This window comes from Drosophila subpulchrella, unplaced genomic scaffold (genome assembly GCF_014743375.2).
Source record: "Drosophila subpulchrella strain 33 F10 #4 breed RU33 unplaced genomic scaffold, RU_Dsub_v1.1 Primary Assembly Seq38, whole genome shotgun sequence".
Classification (NCBI taxonomy): Eukaryota; Metazoa; Arthropoda; class Insecta; order Diptera; family Drosophilidae; genus Drosophila; species Drosophila subpulchrella.
The window spans coordinates 830,488-854,393 of record NW_023665601.1 but is presented as its reverse complement, the minus strand read 5'-3'; the positions used below and the strand labels follow the sequence as shown (position 1 = coordinate 854,393).

The following is a 23,906-nucleotide window of genomic DNA, read 5'->3' as shown; positions in this document are numbered from 1 at the left end:
TACGAAGCAAAAAAACAGAAACAATAATTGTACAATTTTTGAAAATCTAAATAATACCATATAACTAAAATGAATTAAAATGAAATTAAATATGTATGTATTTTAAATTCTATATTTTTATAATTGAAAACTCAAGGAAAAATTCTGATTTTCACAAGTGATTCACTTGGGACGTCTCCCTTGCCAGTGATTTCATAAGTGAAAACTCAAGGAAAAATTCTGATTTTCCCAAGTGATTTCACTTGGAACGTGTCACTTGCAAGTGATTTCACAAGTGAAAACTCAAGGAAAAAATCTGATTTTCCCAAGTGATTTCACTTGGGACATGTCACTTGCAAGTGATTTCACAAGTGAAAACTCATGGAAAAATTCTGATTTTCACAAGTTATTCACTTGGGACGTGTCACCGGCACGTGACAGGCCATACGAAAAATGAGTATAAGGAACAAGTGAAATCCCGTAGGACTTCGAAAAATTTTCATTTGAATTTTCACTTGTGAAAATTCGGACATCCCATACAATTTTCTATATGGAGCGTCACTTGTGCACGAGGACATGTCCCCGGTGATTCCCAAGGTGATTCACAAGTGAAACTTTTTTTTGGAACTGAAGGGTAGTTGCCGGCTGAACTTAGCGGCAAAGAAAAAAGCGCCGGCGCTCAGAGAGAGCAAAGTGCGCGGCTAACTTATTCTATTGAATAATGAATTTTTCACGCCTACCCTAACGCCCACAACGCTTAAATCTGTCATCCGCCGGTGGGTGGCGCATTTAAATCTCGCTTTGCTGCTTGCCTTTCTCCATTTCCCTTTGGTCCCTTTAGCTGAGTAACGGGTATCTGATAGTCGAGGCACTCGACTATAGCGTTCTTCCTTGTTTTTTTTTTGAGTCTCTCCGTTATGTTCGGCTAGCGACTAATATTTCGGCGGAAAAATTTTCGTCGCGCAGCGACATGTGAATGCCCTAATATTTTAGGAGCATTATTGTGTATCAAAAAAAAACATTTAAGATTGTTTTATAAAAGTAAATTATTTGATTATAGTAAAATTAAGTAAATTGAATTTACTTATAATGTTATGTTCACTTATTATACACTTTTATTACAATATAAATTTTTAGTTTAGTTATAGAAAATTTAGTCCGCTAAAATTGATTTCAATTTTAAAAACAATTTGGTATTAACATTTTTTAAAAATTCATATTGTATTTTTTACTCAAGAAGTAAAAATTATATAGTCGGATATTTGTCGCCTTAGAAAGGGTATAGGTGCAGTGGCACGCGCTAACAGCGAAGAGAAAACAAAAGAAATCGAGTAAAGGGGTGAGAAGAAGACTTGGTGCATTTGCATTCTAATTTGAGTGATTGGAAAAGAAGCATCGATTTAAATTTTGCGCATCAGATTACTTGAAACGTGTCTTAAAGTTAAAATTATAAAGTCAGGTAAGTTTTACGTTAAGTCTAATACTTTGTGCATTAAACTAACTTTAAAGGTACGTTAGTTTAAACACTATTTTATGAGTTTGACAAAATAACACAAAAACTCGGATACCGCTGAAAGTGGATTGATAAAATAAATTACATAACGGACATAAATTACATAACAAGAAAAAATCATTTGTGCACGTTTTTAATAATAAACTTCGCTAAACAACTCTCTTTTTCTGGGCAAGTCGAAATGTTTAATTGTGAAATATACAGCTACGCCCAAAAACATTGTGATTTTGCAATGCGCATTATTTAAAAAATTTTAAACAGACATAAAAATTGATTTATTTAACAAAAATCTAAATCTAATATATTTAAATAAATAATAATTGTTTTGAATAGCAAAATCACTTTCATTTTGGACACAGATGAATATATCATAATTAATAAATAAAAAAGATTATAAAATAAAAATGTTTGGTTATGTTTATCTCAAAAATTTATTGGTAATTTTCAGCTTTAATATTATTATATAATTTAAAAGATTTTATCAAAATGTTGTTAAAAATATGTAAATAAAAGTGAACAAATGAGACATTTACAACAATTATTTAAAATGAAATGGATTTATCTATAATAATTATTTATTCAATTTAAATAAATTGATGAATGAATAATTATTTATTTATTTATTATTTATTCAATTTAAATAAATTGATAAATGAATAATTATCAATAAATTAATTATTTTCCAAAAAAATTATTATAATGTGTAGTTATTGTTTATTATAAATAATTATTATAACGTGTAATTATTATTATTTATTATACGTTATAATAGTTATATAAATAATTATTATAATTATATAAATAAATAAATTATAGATAAATAATAAATAAATTATATAAATAATTATTATAACATGCAATAAATAATAATAATACACTATAATAATTACATATAATAACTATTGAATGTAATTCGAAATTCTTAAAAATACAAATAATGATAATTATAGTATAAGTTAATATGTCAAAAAGCATCGAAGCTATAATTTTTTTTTATATTATTTTACCACCAATTTTCCGATCGTTCCTATGGCAGCTATATGATATAGTCGTCCGATTTTGATAAAATTAAATTCAAAATTCAGAACTAATTTAAAAATGTTATTTCCAAGCGTAGGAGGTTATATGTCAAAAAACACCGAAGCTATAAATTGTTTCATATTATTTTCCTACCAACTTTCCGATCGTTCCTATGGCAGCTATACGATATAGTCGTCCGATTTTGATAAAATTAAATTCGAAATTCAGATCTAATTAAAAAATGTTATTTCCAAGCGTTGGAGGATATATGTTGAAAAACACCGAAGCTATAATTTGTTTCATATTATTTTTCCACCAATTTTCCGATCGTTCCTTTGGCAGCTATATGATATAGTCGTCCGATTTCGATAAAATTTAATTGAAAACTCAAAACTTATTAAAAAATGTTATTTCCAAGCTTAGGAGCTTTAAAACTGAGAGACTAGTTTGCGTAGAAACGGACGGACAGACGGACATGGCTAGATCGACTCTTCTAGTGATGCTGATCAAGAATATATGTACTTTATGGGGTCGGAAACGTCTCCTTCAAACTTCTCACTGAAATCAATATACCCTCTGCAAGGGTATACCAATTATTGTTTTAAATTGTTTCATATTAAAACAAAAGTGTAATGCCAAATTTTGATTTTCAGGTCTCATCTAACAAATAACTTTGTTTTTTATCAAAATGCAAGGTTCTCGTCAGGTTAGAAGATTAATTAAAAGAGAAAGGGATCAGTTACGTGAAAGATTTAGATTAGTTGAAGAGAATTCGAACATACATATTGACGAAATTAGGGATCACGAGGAAATTGAAGCTGATCAGGAAAACTTAAAAGTAGGTCAGGTTAATCTAGAGTTAGGGGAGGAAAATTTAGAAGTAGGTCAGGATAATCTAGAGTTAGGGGAGGAAAATTTAGAAGTTCATGAAAATTTAGATGTAGATCAGGAAAATGTATTAGGAGGTCAGGATAATGTAGAAGTTAATCAGGAAGATATAGAAAACATTGAGTCCGATCAGGGAAGCTTAAATTTTAAATTAAAGAAGTGGTTTATAAAGCACAAGCCAACTCGTAGTTGCGCCACAGATTTAACTAAAATTTTAAATGAAGAAAATTTAAATGTTAGGCCTTTTTATAAATTTAAATGCAGGAATGCTCCAGATATTACAGAAATAGATGGGGGTTCATATTTGCATATGGGCTTATCGAAGCAATTAGAAAAATTGTCAGTGGTAGCAGAATTACCAGAAGTTTTAAGCATTGACGTTAATATTGACGGTCTTCCCCTCACTAAAAGCTCTCGTGCACAATTGTGGCCTATTTTAGTTCGAGTTAATAATATTAATAAATGCCCCGTCTTTCCAGTAGGAGTTTTTTCATCTAAAAATAAGCCATCTAATTGTGTACAATATATGTCAAAATGTACTAGTGAATTGTCCGATCTTTTTATAAAGGGACTTACAATTAGTAAGTAAAGTAAATTTAGAACTTAGGGCGGTGGTTTGTGATGCACCTGCAAGGGCATTTGTTACAGGAACCCCTGGACATACATCCAGTCACGACTGTACCAAATGTCTTCAGGTTGGTCGCAAAATAGATGGTACATTAACTTACAGTACTGTTGCTAGTGAGTTAATTACTGATGAAGACTTTGCAAATAGAATTTATCCAAACCACCACAGCAAAGGTTATTTGAATAGTCCGTCCGCTTTTGAAACGCTTGGTGTTCGTATGATAACCCAAGTTCCTTTAGATTGTATGCATCTTATTGAGTTGGGGGTAATGCGCAACTTTTTAGAAAGAATTTATTATATTTAAGTTATAAATAAAGTTTCAAAACAAAACCAAAACGGTATTTCCGCTAAATTAATGTCAATGCGAACTTTTATACCTAGGGAATTTGCAAGGAAGCCCAGGACATTGTTAGAGCTTCCTAACTGGAAAAGCACTGACTTTAGGCAGTTCTTATTATACACTGGTATTGTAGCTCTTAAAGATTCAATATTTGATGACCAGTATTATTTGTTTTTATTACTGCACTGCGCATATACAGTGGTCGGCATATGTATTTTGACAAAATAAAAGTTAAGTATACTCATAACTTGAATTTACTTCTTGTAAACTATAGGCATCAATGGAAAGGTAATTTCAATGCCGTTTGAATGATACAATACATTTCTTTACCCATTCAGTACTTATTGAAAAGGACGAATTTGTGTAAATCAACTTTGAAATTTTTAAAAAAAACTTTTTTCCTCGTCTTGAAAACTTAAATTTTTTGATGCAAAAAGTTTCTTCAAACAAAAACAATAGTAACTGCAAAAAGAATTTTTCAAAAATCATTTTTCTTATATTTTTTATGAATTTTTGAAAATGCTTAAAAACAGGCATTTGAGCCATATTTTTGTCTTTTTCATACAAATTTTTTCCGACATTGTCACCTTCAAAAAATCATAAAAAATATAAGAAAAATGATTTTTGAAAAATTCTTTTTGCAGTTACTATTGTTTTTGTTTGAAGAAACTTTTTGCATCAAAAAATTTAAGTTTTCAAGACGAGGAAAAAAGTTTTTTTTTAAAATTTCAAAGTTGATTTACACAAATTCGTCCTTTTCAATAAGTACTGAATGGGTAAAGAAATGTATTGTATCATTCAAACGGCATTGAAATTACCTTTCCATTGATGCCTATAGTTTACAAGAAGTAAATTCAAGTTATGAGTATACTTAACTTTTATTTTGTCAAAATACATATGCCGACCAGTGTAGACTGCTCTGTTCGCAAAAGCAACGGGGAAATAATATTGAAAATGCTCAACAAATATTAAATCTATTTGTTGAAAATTTCCCCATTGTTTTTGGAGCAAACAGTGTGACTTACAATGTTCACGGCATACTCCATGTAAGAGATACTATCAATCAAGTCGGAAATCCGGTTTCAGGATCTTCTTACTCCTTCGAAAATGACTTGCAGCTCCTTAAAAAATGTGTTAGAAAAAATCTTTTATCTTAGAACAAATATTTAGGAAGATAGTTGAAGAAAAATACGTAGCCCCAGCAGAAGAACAAACAAAATTAGTAGGCAGAAATCTTAAAATGAAAGACTGCACACTTAGTGATAGGAAACCAGATAACTTTTGTTTTGTAGGAGATGAGGTTCCAATTCAAATAGAATCTTTTGAAGAGGTAGAAGGGGAAATTTTTATTAATGGAAGGGAATTGGAAGATGGACAGTTTTTTTATTGAGCCAACGAATTCTTCTGGCCTAGGTAAAAATTTAGTTAATTTAGAAGTGCCTTCTAGAATGAAAAAATTTTCAGTAATGGAATTTAGGAGAAAAGCGGTAGCCATTCCTCATTTAGAAAAAATAGTAGTAGTTCCATGTTTGCATTTTTTTTCAAATAGGATTTTTAGTTTTTTTTTTTAAAGGAGGTGTTTAGTCCGTAGGCGTAATTTTATTATGAGTCGGGCATATTTATTGCGACGGCGCTCTAAATATCTTTTGAAGATTCAACTACCTTGGTTCGAGTACCAAAAAAAAAAAAACGGTAGTTGTATTATTTGTATTTTTTGATTTATTATTTATTTTTATTTTATTATTGTTTATTTACTGTTTATTTTTTAAAATTTCATTTTTTTCTAACTATTTACTAATATTTTTTTTATTTACAATTATTGTTTATTTACTGTTTATTATTATTTTCATTTATTTTTCTTTATTTTTTATAATTTTATTAATTTATAATTTTTTACTAATATTTGATTAAAATATTTTTTGTTATTTTAAACATTTTTAAATTAGTATGTCTCAACCTGATTCGAAAATTCGTCGTGTCCAGTTTGAAGGTAAGTGTAACTACAAGAAATTGATTTTCTTGTTTCAATATCCATAGTGATTGCATTAATACAATATTTTTTTTTTACAGAAACCCCATCGGTCTCTAGTGAGTTAATAAATGTGTGTTATTGTGTAATTTTGTAATTTTTCTTCTTTTTTTTAAAGATCCAACTGAACGACAAATGGCAGAGTTGAAAGGTATGTTTTATAACCCTACACTGAAAATATTAATCGACCTGATTTTTAGAAATATGTCGTTAATGGCGATTTATTTTATAAATTTAGAGTACGATAAACACGAATACTATTTAATATTAATACTGTTACTTACATAAAAATAGTATTCGGCCGTTTTGTTTGAAAATTTATCGTACTCTAAATTTATAAAATAAATAGCCATTAACGACAAATTTCTAAAAATCAGGTCGATTACTAATTTCAGTCTATTTTGATGTTTCATTTATTTTTTGTAATATACATAAATTAAAATTTCAGAAGAGGTTCTCCAAATCCGCAAGGAGATCTCCGTTGTAACGCAGAAGTTGGATATTTTGGCGGACAAACTGGCGGAAAACACCGCCATTTTAATGGTATCATTTGCTCCTGAGAAGGAGATTTCGGGCGTGGTACCATTTCCGCTAAAAACAGAAGAGGAACTCGATGAATTCGAAAATTCCTTGACCCCGGAGCTTATCGGTTTTTACGCAAGTATCGAGCAAGACAGACTTGTTTTTGCATTTTTATGTTTCTTTTTTATATCTATTTGCAGACAAAGAAAATATCAAAAATTATTGGGAGCGAACCGCTGTCAAAGCGGTTCAAACTTATCATAGCGGAAGATATCATCAATAACTACAATTTGGACGGGTCCAACGGGAAAAGTCCCTCAGATGCCGTATAGGCATAGTAAAACGCATTTCGAAACATATGCCATTACATTTTTCAGGAGCGTTGGCCAAGGACTCCGAGGACCCGGACAAATCTTTAAGAAAGGCTTACGAAGCAAAAAAACAGAAACAATAATTGTACAATTTTTGAAAATCTAAATAATACCATATAACTAAAATGAATTAAAATGAAATTAAATATGTATGTATTTTAAATTCTATATTTTTATAATTGAAAACTCAAGGAAAAATTCTGATTTTCACAAGTGATTCACTTGGGACGTCTCCCTTGCCAGTGATTTCATAAGTGAAAACTCAAGGAAAAATTCTGATTTTCCCAAGTGATTTCACTTGGAACGTGTCACTTGCAAGTGATTTCACAAGTGAAAACTCAAGGAAAAAATCTGATTTTCCCAAGTGATTTCACTTGGGACATGTCACTTGCAAGTGATTTCACAAGTGAAAACTCATGGAAAAATTCTGATTTTCACAAGTTATTCACTTGGGACGTGTCACCGGCACGTGACAGGCCATACGAAAAATGAGTATAAGGAACAAGTGAAATCCCGTAGGACTTCGAAAAATTTTCATTTGAATTTTCACTTGTGAAAATTCGGACATCCCATACAATTTTCTATATAGAGCGTCACTTGTTCTTCACTTGTGCACGAGGACATGTCCCCGGTGATTCCCAAGGTGATTCACAAGTGAAACTTTTTTTTTGGAACTGAAGGGTAGTTGCCGGCTGAACTTAGCGGCAAAGAAAAAAGCGCCGGCGCTCAGAGAGAGAAAAGTGCGCGGCTAACTTATTCTATTGAATAATGAATTTTTCACGCCTACCCTAACGCCCACAACGCTTAAATCTGTCATCCGCCGGTGGGTGGCGCATTTAAATCTCGCTTTGCTGCTTGCCTTTCTCCATTTCCCTTTGGTCCCTTTAGCTGAGTAACGGGTATCTGATAGTCGAGGCACTCGACTATAGCGTTCTTCCTTGTTTTTTTTTTGAGTCTCTCCGTTATGTTCGGCTAGCGACTAATATTTCGGCGGAAAAATTTTCGTCGCGCAGCGACATGTGAATGCCCTAATATTTTAGGAGCATTATTGTGTATCAAAAAAAAACATTAAGATTGTTTTATAAAAGTAAATTATTTGATTATAGTAAAATTAAGTAAATTGAATTTACTTATAATGTTATGTTCACTTATTATACACTTTTATTACAATATAAATTTTTAGTTTAGTTATAGAAAATTTAGTCTGCTAAAATTGATTTCAATTTTAAAAACAATTTGGTATTAACATTTTTTAAAAATTCATATTGTATTTTTTACTCAAGAAGTAAAAATTATATAGTCGGATATTTGTCGCCTTAGAAAGGGTATAGGTGCAGTGGCACGCGCCAACAGCGAAGAGAAAACAAAAGAAATCGAGTAAAGGGGTGAGAAGAAGACTTGGTGCATTTGCATTCTAATTTGAGTGATTGGAAAAGAAGCATCGATTTAAATTTTGCGCATCAGATTACTTGAAACGTGTCTTAAAGTTAAAATTATAAAGTCAGGTAAGTTTTACGTTAAGTCTAATACTTTGTGCATTAAACTAACTTTAAAGGTACGTTAGTTTAAACACTATTTTATGAGTTTGACAAAATAACACAAAAACTCGGATACCGCTGAAAGTGGATTGATAAAATAAATTACATAACGGACATAAATTACATAACAAGAAAAAATCATTTGTGCACGTTTTTAATAATAAACTTCGCTAAACAACTCTCTTTTTCTGGGCAAGTCGAAATGTTTAATTGTGAAATATACAGCTACGCCCAAAAACATTGTGATTTTGCAATGCGCATTATTTAAAAAATTTTAAACAGACATAAAAATTGATTTATTTAACAAAAATCTAAATCTAATATATTTAAATAAATAATAATTGTTTTGAATAGCAAAATCACTTTCATTTTGGACACAGATGAATATATCATAATTAATAAATAAAAAAGATAATAAAATAAAAATGTTTGGTTATGTTTATCTCAAAAATTTATTGGTAATTTTCAGCTTTAATATTATTATATAATTTAAAAGATTTTATCAAAATGTTGTTAAAAATATGTAAATAAAAGTGAACAAATGAGACATTTACAACAATTATTTAAAATGAAATGGATTTATCTATAATAATTATTTATTCAATTTAAATAAATTGATGAATGAATAATTATTTATTTATTTATTATTTATTCAATTTAAATAAATTGATAAATGAATAATTATCAATAAATTAATTATTTTCCAAAAAAATTATTATAATGTGTAGTTATTGTTTATTATAAATAATTATTATAACGTGTAATTATTATTATTTATTATACGTTATAATAGTTATATAAATAATTATTATAATTATATAAATAAATAAATTATAGATAAATAATAAATAAATTATATAAATAATTATTATAACATGCAATAAATAATAATAATACACTATAATAATTACATATAATAACTATTGAATGTAATTCGAAATTCTTAAAAATACAAATAATGATAATTATAGTATAAGTTAATATGTCAAAAAGCATCGAAGCTATAATTTTTTTTTATATTATTTTACCACCAATTTTCCGATCGTTCCTATGGCAGCTATATGATATAGTCGTCCGATTTTGATAAAATTAAATTCAAAATTCAGAACTAATTTAAAAATGTTATTTCCAAGCGTAGGAGGTTATATGTCAAAAAACACCGAAGCTATAAATTGTTTCATATTATTTTCCTACCAACTTTCCGATCGTTCCTATGGCAGCTATACGATATAGTCGTCCGATTTTGATAAAATTAAATTCGAAATTCAGATCTAATTAAAAAATGTTATTTCCAAGCGTTGGAGGATATATGTTGAAAAACACCGAAGCTATAATTTGTTTCATATTATTTTTCCACCAATTTTCCGATCGTTCCTATGGCAGCTATATGATATAGTCGTCCGATTTCGATAAAATTTAATTGAAAACTCAAAACTTATTAAAAAATGTTATTTCCAAGCTTCAGCCCGATAGCTTTAAAACTGAGAGACTAGTTTGCGTAGAAACGGACGGACAGACGGACATGGCTAGATCGACTCTTCTAGTGATGCTGATCAAGAATATATGTACTTTATGGGGTCGGAAACGTCTCCTTCAAACTTCTGACTGAAATCAATATACCCTCTGCAAGGGTATACCAATTATTGTTTTAAATTGTTTCATATTAAAACAAAAGTGTAATGCCAAATTTTGATTTTCAGGTCTCATCTAACAAATAACTTTGTTTTTTATCAAAATGCCAGGTTCTCGTCAGGTTAGAAGATTAATTAAAAGAGAAAGGGATCAGTTACGTGAAAGATTTAGATTAGTTGAAGAGAATTCGAACATACATATTGACGAAATTAGGGATCACGAGGAAATTGAAGCTGATCAGGAAAACTTAAAAGTAGGTCAGGTTAATCTAGAGTTAGGGGAGGAAAATTTAGAAGTAGGTCAGGATAATCTAGAGTTAGGGGAGGAAAATTTAGAAGTTCATGAAAATTTAGATGTAGATCAGGAAAATGTATTAGGAGGTCAGGATAATGTAGAAGTTAATCAGGAAGATATAGAAAACATTGAGTCCGATCAGGGAAGCTTAAATTTTAAATTAAAGAAGTGGTTTATAAAGCACAAGCCAACTCGTAGTTGCGCCACAGATTTAACTAAAATTTTAAATGAAGAAAATTTAAATGTTAGGCCTTTTTATAAATTTAAATGCAGGAATGCTCCAGATATTACAGAAATAGATGGGGGTTCATATTTGCATATGGGCTTATCGAAGCAATTAGAAAAATTGTCAGTGGTAGCAGAATTACCAGAAGTTTTAAGCATTGACGTTAATATTGACGGTCTTCCCCTCACTAAAAGCTCTCGTGCACAATTGTGGCCTATTTTAGTTCGAGTTAATAATATTAATAAATGCCCCGTCTTTCCAGTAGGAGTTTTTTCATCTAAAAATAAGCCATCTTATTGTGTACAATATATGTCAAAATGTACTAGTGAATTGTCCGATCTTTTTATAAACGTACTTACAATTAGTAAGTAAAGTAAATTTAGAACTTAGGGCGGTGGTTTGTGATGCACCTGCAAGGGCATTTGTTACAGGAACCCCTGGACATACATCCAGTCACGACTGTACCAAATGTCTTCAGGTTGGTCGCAAAATAGATGGTACATTAACTTACAGTACTGTTGCTAGTGAGTTAATTACTGATGAAGACTTTGCAAATAGAATTTATCCAAACCACCACAGCAAAGGTTATTTGAATAGTCCGTCCGCTTTTGAAACGCTTGGTGTTCGTATGATAACCCAAGTTCCTTTAGATTGTATGCATCTTATTGAGTTGGGGGTAATGCGCAACTTTTTAGAAAGAATTTGTTATATTTAAGTTATAAATAAAGTTTCAAAACAAAACCAAAACGGTATTTCCGCTAAATTAATGTCAATGCGAACTTTTATACCTAGGGAATTTGCAAGGAAGTCCAGGACATTGTTAGAGCTTCCTAACTGGAAAAGCACTGACTTTAGGCAGTTCTTATTATACACTGGTATTGTAGCTCTTAAAGATTCAATATTTGATGACCAGTATTATTTGTTTTTATTACTGCACTGCGCATATAGACTGCTCTGTTCGCAAAAGCAACGGGGAAATAATATTGAAAATGCTCAACAAATATTAAATCTATTTGTTGAAAATTTCCCCATTGTTTTTGGAGCAAACAGTGTGACTTACAATGTTCACGGCATACTCCATGTAAGAGATACTATCAATCAAGTCGGAAATCCGGTTTCAGGATCTTCTTACTCCTTCGAAAATGACTTGCAGCTCCTTAAAAAATGTGTTAGAAAAAATCTTTTATCTTAGAACAAATATTTAGGAAGATAGTTGAAGAAAAATACGTAGCCCCAGCAGAAGAACAAACAAAATTAGTAGGCAGAAATCTTAAAATGAAAGACTGCACACTTAGTGATAGGAAACCAGATAACTTTTGTTTTGTAGGAGATGAGGTTCCAATTCAAATAGAATCTTTTGAAGAGGTAGAAGGGGAAATTTTTATTAATGGAAAGGAAATTGGAAGATAGGGACAGTTTTTTTATTGAGCCAATGAATTCTTCTGGCCTAGGTAAAAATTTAGTTAATTTAGAAGTGCCTTCTAGAATGAAAAAATTTTCAGTAATGGAATTTAGGAGAAAAGCGGTAGCCATTCCTCATTTAGAAAAAATAGTAGTAGTTCCATGTTTGCATTTTTTTTCAAATAGGATTTTTAGTTTTTTTTTTTAAAGGAGGTGTTTAGTCCGTAGGCGTAATTTTATTATGAGTCGGGCATATTTATTGCGACGGCGCTCTAAATATCTTTTGAAGATTCAACTACCTTGGTTCGAGTACCAAAAAAAAAAAACGGTAGTTGTATTATTTGTATTATTTGATTTATTATTTATTTTTATTTTATTATTGTTTATTTACTGTTTATTTTTTAAAATTTCATTTTTTTCTAACTATTTACTAATATTTTTTTTATTTACAATTATTGTTTATTTACTGTTTATTATTATTTTCATTTATTTTTCTTTATTTTTTATAATTTTATTAATTTATAATTTCTTACTAATATTTGATTAAAATATTTTTTGTTTTTTTAAACATTTTTAAATTAGTATGTAAATTAGTGTAATTATAGAAAATTAGTCCGTTAAAATTGATTTCAATATTTAAAACATTAGTAGTATTAGTATTAACATTTTTATAAAATTCGTATTGTATTTTTTACTTAAGAAGTACAAATTATATAGTCGGATATATTTCGCCTTAGAGCCAACAGCAAAGAGGAAACAAAAGAAATCTAGTAAAGGGGTGAGAAGACTTGGTGCATTCTGTTTGAGTGATTGAAAGGGAAGCATTCATTTTAATGGCGCGCAGCAGAGTAACTTTAATCGTTTAGTTAATATAATAAAGTCAGGTAAGTGCTACATTAAGTTTAAGATGTTGTGCATTGATCTTAGTTTAAAGTACGTATATTTTGATGGTATTCAATGGGTTCCGTTAGCCGAAAGTGGATGACGAAATGTTTTGTGCCAATAAAAATCCTGCAAAGGGTTAAACACAGCTATAAAAGGTAAATATACAATTAAACAAATAAAACGCATTTTTTAAACATATGTTTTTTCAGGAGCGCTGGCCAAGGATTCAGAGGACCCGGACACAGGTTTAAAAACGGCGATGACTAACGTTAAAAATAAGCTTACGAAGCAAAAAAACAGAAACAATAATTGTACAATTTTTGAAAATCTAATATAATTAAAATGAATTAAAATTAAATTAAATATGTATGCATTTTAAATTCTTTATTTTTATAATTGAAAACTCAAGGAAAAATTATGATTTTCACAAGTGATTCACTTGGGACGTGTCCCTTGCAAGTGATTTCACAAGTGAAAACTCAAGGAAAAAATCTGATTTTCCCAAGTGATTTCACTTGGGACATGTCACTTGCAAGTGATTTCACAAGTGAAAACTCATGGAAAAATTCTGATTTATACAAGTTATTCACTTGGGACGTGTCACCGGCACGTGACAGGCCATACGAAAAATGAGTATAAGGAACAAGTGAAATCCCGTAGGACTTCGAAAAATTTTCATTTGAATTTTCACTTGTGAAAATTCGGACATCCCATACAATTTTCTATATGGAGCGTCACTTGTTCTTCACTTGTGCACGAGGACATGTCCCCGGTGATTCCCAAAGTGATTCACAAGTGAAACTTTTTTTTTGGAACTGAAGGGATGCATACCTCCATTTCCCTTTGGTCCCTTAAGCTGAGTAACGGGTATCTGATAGTCGAGATACTCGACTATAGCGTTCTCCCTTGTTTTAAACTACAAACTTATTTTGTTATTCTCAAATTGATATTGCATTCCTATTTGTAAGCAACTATAAATGGTTAAAGAAATAGATTCATGGCTTTCCCTCCCACCTCCCTACACTTATTAGTAAAATTGTTTGTGCCTAACCGAAGTAGACACTTCTGGGTCACACCGCGGGACAAGGGAGTAATGAGCACTTGTAGCTGGCAAGGGGACGCTTTGCTGGCAGGACGATCGCGTCGCGGCAATGGTAACGATGGTTACTGCGATGTCGGACCACAGGCGATGCTGAGCTGCGCTGAACCCCGGAGTTATGAGGTGCGTCGATTCTATTCTTCATTTGATACATGCTTAAATACTACTTGGAACACGAAAGATTAGTGTTGATTTGTTGGGTGTGGTCATGTTGAGCACCTTTGGGTACGAATAAAAATTAATATAATTATTAACAAGCACCAGTGGGAAAATCCAAAAATATCGTTTATAGGAAAGCCTTGCAGAATTTGCAAAATTTTAAAATTAAAAGATAAGTGTTTGTTGAAGTAATTGCATTGAATAATAAGCCTCATGGGGAAACCACTAAAAAAAAAATACGCGATAAGCCTCTACCCATATGGTGTAGTGAAAGTGAGGAATGTTTTAAATTAAGTTTAAGAAGCAAAGATAAAAGCAAATTAAAAGTATAGGATAATATAGCGATCTATTTACCAAATTTCGGAAGGCGAAGCTTTGGGCGACCTTGCTAGTAATAAATAAATCTCATTGTTTACGTCAAAAGGGCGTTTAATTTCAGGAGGCAGTGTCAAGCGGCAGTTTTATCCAGATGTCTACATCTCGCGCGGTCGCACTGCCGTCCGCTCTCCCTCACCATCTCTCCCCTAAGTCTGCGCTCCGCTCTGGAGCGCTTAAGTTATGTTAGGCTTAACTAGTTCTTATTTCCAAGTGTACCAATAAACACCTATGCACGTCGCGTAAACAACCCCTAAGTACCCACGTATTTTTTGCGTACCCTTTGTTCTTGGGACTTCATCTAATTCAGCGATCAACATTTTGGTCCTTCCAGCCGGATTTCAAAATCTTTGGATTTCCCTCTACTGGAGTTTCCTTTGATTTTCCCAGCAGGCTTGAACCGCTCCAGATAAGTTTTATTTACTATAATTTGCCGGTCATACAGCCAGTATTTCGAACCCTATTTCGACTAACTTTCTGTATGATATATTGTCTAAATCCAAAAGTGATTAATCCGACGCAACGTCATCGAATACATGTATTTAAATTCCGTTATTTGTGCCCGACAATATTTAAGTTTCCTTTGCCCACAGTTGTACACTTGAAACAATTCCAGTAGATATTTCAGTGCTACTATTCAACAAAAATATTTTTCAAATATATTTTCAATTCCAATTATGTGTAAAATATAACTCAACCACAGAAAAAAACTCCCTGTCATAAAATGTTTCCTTAAGATTTGCACTCTTTATTTTATACTGTGTTCCAGCTGCGTGTGTATACTTACATAAATATTTTAATGCAGTCCACTCCAACTAATTTTCTCGACCTACAAATACGGCTAAATTATTTCTAACATAAGAAACAAAGTTACAATATCCACAAATTTAATCCAGCAAATCGTCTGCAATTTAATTGTGCAGGTGACAAACAAACGCACCGACTAACAAACATAAGCGAAGTCTTTACACTTTCCGCAACGTTATTCCGCTATTCGCACCCCACGTATGTACATATATACAGTGTATATACATGCGTATATCGATATTGTCGCCGCGGCACAGTGGGTCAAGAGCTCACAATAAATGTTTCTTTCAAACAAACAAAATGAAAGTCCGTAATTCTTTACAAAAGACCGACCGTCCGATATAATAAATATTTATTGGATCTGCCTATCCGACAGTGTGACCGTATATATTTACAATCATGATTGGTTCCTAAATTCCAATTGTATTCTATCCCGTTTCCTTACTTCTGAATTAAAGTTCTAAATTATTTTACGTCATGGCAACATCAGTAAAATCCGCTTTCACCTATTTATGGCCAAAGCTGAATGTCTGATTCACTTTGAGGCCACTGTGAACGCTCCAGGTGCTCCTACCCCAACGTTATCCGCCTGTAAAATCCGTCGCGATCACTTCAATGCCTTGTGGCAAACGGTAAAGGCAGCATACGACATATGCTCCGACTGCATTGTGGCTGCATGCGAGAGCGCCGCAGACACGAAATCCATACTAAAATCCAAGTATTACCAAACGTACTCCACTTATGAAATGTTTGCCGCGCAGTTCATGGAACAAATCCAAAAAGTCTCCTACAGTAACTCCGTCCCAAAATTCCACGTCTTATGGCTGTCGGCTCCCTCCTATCGACACAGAGGTTTTCTCTGGCGATTATCTTCGCTGGCCGACTTTCCAGGACCTTTTCTCGGCAATATACAAAGACAACCCGAGTCTAACGCCCGTTGAAAAATTATTCCACTTAAATTCAAAAACAAGTGGCGGAGCTCATTCCATAGTTTCGAGATCCCCACTCACCAATGATGGCTTTCGCTCAGCCTGAAAAAATCTAACTGAGCGTTTCGATTAGCGATCGCAGGTGAACAGTCACCTGAAAACAATTTTTAATGTGCAATCCATAGCACAGGAGTTCTGAGCAGCCTTAAAGGAACTTCAACGCACTTTTCAAGGTTGCTTAACTTTCTTACAATTGTCCGATGCTAATTTTGAGAATTGGGACCATATTCTGCTTTATATGTGCTCGGCAAAACTACTAAAGCTCACGCACTCATTATGGGAGCAATCCATCCAAAACAAAGCCGAAATCTCCTACGTGGCTTGAGCTTGGTTCCTATTTGACGGAGCTCCACCGAACTCTTGAGGCCGTCGATAGCTTCCGATCTGTCCACGCTAGGCGATCGCCTAGCCTATATCCAAGGGAAGCAGTTGTGCTCCAATTGCTTTTCAAGCAGTCATAAATTCCGGGATTGCACAAGCGCTCACAACTGTCTCACTTGCCAAGATCGGCATCACACATTTCTGCATCGAAACAGCGGTCCTACTTCTCCTCCGATTCCAGCCGACCCTCCAAGGCCAGTATCCGCCTCAGTTCCCCACACCTTTTCGTCCTATTCAGCGCAAGTTTCCGAATACTCTATCCGAATATTGGTATTAAATCCTACCAATGCCGAGTCTGACAAAAGATCCATCCTCTACGGAAGTGCCACCACTTTATACGGCTAAGCACCCAGAATCGGATCCAGGAAGTACATATCCAGAAGTACTGCTCCAATTGCTTGGCTCAAAATCATTCCAAGGACTCCTGCCGCAGTGGTTATCACTGCCACAAGTGTGGAAAGGGCCACCAACATATTCCTGAGCCTTCTATCCTGAGGTTCTTGCTACGGGTGTCCTCGCAAGGGTGGGAGAGAATGTTTACGTCAAAAGGGCGTTTAATTTCATTAGGCAGTGTCGAGCGGCAGTTTTTATAGACATCTACATCTCGCGCGCTCGCAGTGCATTGCGCTCTCCCTCTTCATCTCTCCCATAAGTCTGCGCTCGGCTCTGGAGCGCTTAAGTCAAGTTAGGCTTAACTAGTTCTTATTTCCAAGTGTACCAATAAACACCTATGCAAGTCCTTTTTAACTCCAGGAAAACCTGGGACATCACAACCATTCTTTCCTCATTGGAATTTTATATTGTTCCACGTGAAGTAGAAAGGCACTTCAACATAAAAGAGGATCAAATGGATCAGTTTTACAAAGTTCGTCTTTGATGCGTTGGTTAACTAATTGACTTTAATTATTGGACTCTAAATATATCCGTTGACCATTTTCCAAATGCACAGCCAAATGAGCAAGTGCCGGAAACTTGCTAATGTTTGATTAATGGGAGTTTCAAAAGACCGCAAGAGAACACAATTATAAGGCACAACAAACCTATTGTCAATTATGTTTCCATTAATTTTAATGGTGTAGCCACTATCGTCAGGTACTCTTCTCTTATATATGGGGTTTCCGTCCTTTCCGGTAACAGTTTCTTGAAGCCACGATCGCGGATACTTTTTGGAACCAATACCTTCGTTCTACATGGCGATTTTATGTTCAAGCGACCGCATGGTCCATGAATCATATTAGCCTTAACAATCTTATATAGGAAAGGATCCTTTTCGGAATCTGGAATTTCTGCAGATATAACAGAATCAATTTGATGAGACGTTATTTAAGTCTTCAACTAAATCACTATATGTGCATGCGGAAGACCACGTTTGTGCCACTCTATCGTAAACATAAAACATTGCCCTTCCCCGAACAAATAATGTTTATTAATTAAAAGCATTAGAGCTTTGACCTTTAAGAATCGAGAAATAATATCATGGCGATCGTAAAACTTTTGTCCCGAAAATAGTGCACTTCTTATATTTTTCAAGGGTTACAGGTAAATTAAATAAAAATATCAGGACGACCATAATAACGAACATATATCATGGCATCTTGGCGAACTATTGAAGGAAGAAGGTAACATTACCATCTGTCTAAACTCAGCTAAGTCTGCATCGTTTCTACCTATAGCATCTTTAAGATGTATGTAGCTTTCTGCTCCTGGCGTTGTTTAATTTTTCGGAATAAAATTAAGCCTTTCTGTTTCTATTTTAGCATACATTTCCACCAAAAATTGACTGAAGAGAGATCTCAAATAGTGCAGGTGGTTTCTATCGTTTTCTATAAAGATTATTCGAAAACTGTATAAACCTAATGCTGAGACTGCTTTCTAAGCGGGTTTCTTTTGAAACACGGTTAATTTAGGCAGGTTTTACCCATGGCAAAAAAGTAATGGATATTATAAAGCATCATAAGATCGGTGAAATTCATCAATTCTTTTAGCTGATTATTATAATATGAATATTTTCAACTAACTTTGTTAAGGAGGCTTAATTGTTCTCAGTCATTTGTGGGTATGGGTATATAAGATTATGAACAGCACATTTTAAAACCACTTTCACAAAATTAATAACAGAGAAATGGTAAAAGAAAAAATTAAAAACAAGGAAGAACGCTATAGTCGTGTACCTCTACTATCAGATACCCGTTACTCAGCGCCACCTACCGGCGGTAGACAGATTAAAGCGTTATGGGTGTTAGAGTGGGCGTGGCAAATTTTTTTTGGATCAATCGATAGGTATAAACGAGACCAAAACATTTCACTTAAAATTTTTTATCTAGCATGAAAATTGTGGGCGTCACAGGCTTGGGCGGTTTGTGGGCGTTAGAGTGGGCGTGGCATATTCGCGTGACAAACTTGCGCTGCGCTCAAGCCTACGGAATCTAAATCTGAAATCCCATTTCTCTATCTTTGATATTTTCCGAGTATGTGGGCGGCTTGTGGGCGTTAAAGTGGGTGTGGCAAACTTTTTTTTATGTCAATCGATAGGTATTGATGAGAACAATTCATTTCAGTTTAAATTTTTACTCTAGCATCTAAACTGTAGGAGGCACAGTTTTGGGCGGTTTGTGGGCGTTAAAGTGGGCGTGGCACTCTACTGAAGCAAACATGCGCTGCGTAAGAAGCTCAGGAATCTGCACGCCAAATCTCAATAGCCTAGCTCTCATAGTTTCCGAGATCTCAGCGTTCATCCGGACAGACGGACAGACGGTCAGACGGACAGACGGACATGGCTAGATCGACTCGGCTAGAAGAATAGAAGAATATATATACTTCATGGGGTCGGAAACGCTTCCTTCTGCCTGTTACAAACTTTCCGACGAATCTAGTATACCCTTTTACTCTACGAGTAACGGGTATAAAAATTGAATTATGAGGTTGCTTATTGTACCGAATTTATACTTAGCAGGCGTCTTCGAATTATTTCTGAATTTCTGTTATTTTTAGATTTTTATGTCACGCAGTTATTACTTACTAATTTATTAATTTTAGTAAATAATGTAATGTGTTAGGGAAAACCGTAAAACGGGTTTTAGACATTTGTTTTTGTTTAAACTAGGAAAGCATTTCAGTTTGAGAATAACAAAACAAGGAAGAACGCTATAGTCGAGTACCTCGACTATCAGATACCCGTTACTCAGCTAAAAGGACCAAAGGAAAATGGAGATATGCAGCAAAGCGACCACCTACCGGCGGTAGACAGATTTAAGCGTTGTGGGCGTTAGAGTGGGCGTGGCAAAGTTTTTTTTGGATCAATCGATAGGTATTGACAAGACCAATACATTTCAGTTAAAATTTTTTATCTAGCATGAATATTGTGGGCGCCACAGGCTTGGGCGGTTTGTGGGCGTTAGAGTGGGCGTGGCATATTCGCGTGACACACTTGCGCTGCGCTCAAGCCTACGGAATCTAAATCTGAAATCCCATTTCTCTATCTTTGATATTTTCCGAGATACCTGCGTTCATACTTACGATTTTTTGAAGTTTGTGGGCGGTTTGTGGGCGTTCAAGTGGGCGTGGCAAACTTTTTTTTGGGTCAATCGATAGGTATTGATGAAAACAATACATTTCAGTTAAAATTTTTATTCTAGCATGAAAACTGTAGGAGCCTCAGTTTTGGGCGGTTTGTGGGCGTTAGAGTGGGCGTGGCACTCTGCTGAAACAAACTTGCGCTGCGTAAGAAGCTCAGGAATCTGCACGCCTAATCTCAATAGCCTAGCTCTTATAGTTTCCAAGATCTCAGCGTTCATCCGGACGGACAGACAGACGGACAGACGGACAGACGGACATGGCTAGATCGACTCGGCTAGTGATCCTGATCAAGAATATATATACTTTATGGGGTCGGAAACGCTTCCTTCTGCCTGTTACATACTTTCCGACGAATCTAATATACCCTTTTACTCTACGAGTAACGGGTATAATTAGCTTGTAATATAATATTAGTAATGTCCTTTGATATAATGTGGTAAACCTGTTAAAGAATTTCAGTGTGTATAATAAAGAATTTTTAAACGAATCTCATATCCCCCGTCAGGTGCAAAAGCATTATGTATACACACACGCACGCATATCTTTGCATTCAGTATTATTTTCATAAGTTTTCGATTTGTACTTAGAAGGCACCCTCAAATTATTTTCTTTATTTAGTATAGAATATAATTATTTAAATCAAGTTAAAGTTAAAAACAAATAATAATAATATAACAAACTCAATAGAGTGCGAGAGGGATGGATATGTATTCATCCAGGAAATCTGTTACTTACAAAATTTTAGAAACCGCCAACTGGATTGTTTTCTTTAATAAATAAAATAAAGCAAAAGAACGCAAAACTAAATACAATTTCAACGCTAACATGTGGAATGTTTTCAGCGCCAAAAAGGGTCAGATCAGGGCCACAAAGGACCATTGTGGGCCAACAGTGACGCTTTTTTTTTTTTTTGGGTCAATCAATAGGTATTGACGAGACTAATACACTTCACTTTACATTTTTTGGGTGAACTTCCGTTTAGCTCCAACGCCCGATTTCGTTCAAACTTTCAGTATCCACGTTATTTGGGGTCCTGATTACTGGAAAAATAGTCAAAGTTGGCGCAAGTAACGGGATCATAGAAAATAACGGTTTTTACCGTTTTTCGTAAATATCTTCGAATATATTAACCCAATCAAAAAGTTTGCCAAGGAGAAGTGAAAGCTATTAAAGAATTGAGTAATTTATGTTTTAAACATTTTTTCTGTACATCTAATAGTTTTCGTTAAAAACGCTGAATAAGATTACATTTTCACAAGGTTTGAAAGAAAAAACCGTTGGAACACACTTGCACGAAAGCTTGTTGTTATATCGGCGTGTCGATATTGATATCGATGTCACTCGATGTTTTAGTGATGGAACGACCAAGACACGAGAACGGCATTAAAATTTGTAGGAACACATAATTTAAAATAGTAAAGTCTAAATGAAAAGAAAAAGCAAAATATTGTTACGAACTGCTTTTTTCGGTGGCAGTGCCGCTAGCTCAGTCTTTTCTCAGGGCAGTGTACCCCTAATGCCACAGCTCGCAACATAAATATCGATTACTTCACGGTCTCACATTACTTAACTATCGGTCATCACTAAGACAAAAACGTAAACAAAGCCAAAAATTTACAAATATTGACGGAAAAATGGATTACATTTGGTGGCTACCGGTGACCTAGCCAAGCGCTCCACCCAACCATGGGTGCCCTCGAGGTGCTGCAGGGCACCACCCATTCTCTGTCGGCAGGCGCTCCCTCCTTGCGACTACGGCGGTTCCATCTCCCTCACTGGGAAAGTTCACTCACACATTGTGGGTTTTACAAAGGTTTAATAAATATCGTAAGTACAATCGTTTATATACATGCTCCTCTTAACAGATCTATCCTTCCTCAGCCTTTAAGACCGAAACCTGGCCGCCGTCTTCAACATTTACGCGGTCAAAGCAGAGGATTGGTTTTGCTGGAAAAGGGTACAGGCGCCGCGTAAACTATGCTCTACCAGTCATGTATTGGTAGAGCTCGCATGGAAACGCGGCCCTCAAAGTAACATACGCGATGCGCGTGTGTGTGGTCACCTAATCCTGAGGAGCTCCAAGGGAAAAGAAGGGACAGGCCAAAAAGGTACGTAACTGCACTGTAAGCTATACCATTTGAAACTAATGCTCGCGACCTTTTAAATTTTAGGCAAACAACGAGGACAAAAAAGGCTCTCGGGACTAACTCCGGATAAGTTCACAAGCAGGGAAGTAGATATCAATATATATATAATAAAGGTACACATGTATTTAAATTTTCCTAAATTTCAGCCACTATTGGGCCGGGCCTGGAGGCAATGATAGCCCGGGCGGAAAACTTCTCGCCGGAGGCCAGCAGTGATCCGGATCTCCACACAGGAAAAAGGCAAGATTCGGCTGCCAGACAAAATGGCGATACTTCTCAGCGCCGCGATGCGACCGCTGGAAGTTCCCGAGATGAGGACGCGGCACACCGGAACGGACTCACCGGGAAATTCTTGATGTTGTCGGCGTCGACTGTGAAAGGCTTCTCTTGCTGGTCGTTGATACGGGTCGAACGAACACCGTTTGCTGGGCAGCCAAGTCGGACTGGCAGGTATGGCGAAGTCGCGCAGATGTCAGCAGAACTCCAAATAAATATTCCGGGGCCCTTTGTATTGGGACCCCGGCTGCCTTTATAAATTATAAATATTAAACACTGAACTACTATCTAAGTTTAACCTCACTCACTATTTAATTTTAAGCACAAAGACAAATTTGTAGTTTCCCGTCTAGCTGCATCTACCTGGCTGGACAGTAGGGCCGCGACTATCTCGACGTCTGCTGATCATCGTTCATACCCCCCGCCATATTACATGGCCTCTCTCAAATTGGGTCATTGGATACATGGTCCATCTAAAGTAATCCCAGAGCGAACCGGGACTAATCTTCAAATGGCCAGATCGCCCGCCAGACTCATCCCGCTGCTGCAACTATCGCCCTATCGACCTAACCTATCGACAAAGTCCCTCCCATCCGACTCCAACTGCAACATCAACCAAAGATTTCGAGAGGCGCTGCCCGAAGTTTCAACAGAACGATGAAATAATTGGTAGCTTTGGAGATGCGATGGGATTCAACACGGCAGTTCGATCGGCGCCTAACGCGGGGCCCACGCATGACGGGAAGTATTGCAGATGTGATCGCGATGCTCGTATACTTTGTTTTGTCCTTTCAGATCACAACCGGATGTCTTTGGCGTGATACACTCCCA

General features: G+C 34.7%; 1 protein-coding gene and 1 long non-coding RNA gene across 2 annotated transcripts; both read left to right on the top strand.

The window, feature by feature from the left end:
* The first annotated feature begins 6,315 nt into the window (after positions 1-6,315).
* LOC119561870 lies at positions 6,316-7,346 on the top strand. The gene is made up of 5 exons (XM_037875347.1): positions 6,316-6,358; positions 6,439-6,456; positions 6,516-6,548; positions 6,846-7,054; positions 7,120-7,346. Exons 1-5 carry the CDS (start codon positions 6,316-6,318, stop codon positions 7,249-7,251), a joined length of 435 nt encoding a protein of 144 aa, XP_037731275.1. The 3' UTR covers positions 7,252-7,346.
* A 15,242-nt stretch (positions 7,347-22,588) lies between these two features.
* LOC119561862 lies at positions 22,589-23,367 on the top strand. Its single transcript, XR_005221475.1, has 2 exons — positions 22,589-22,760; positions 22,824-23,367. It is a non-coding gene; the product is annotated as an uncharacterized LOC119561862 (long non-coding RNA).
* The last annotated feature ends 539 nt before the right edge of the window (positions 23,368-23,906 follow it).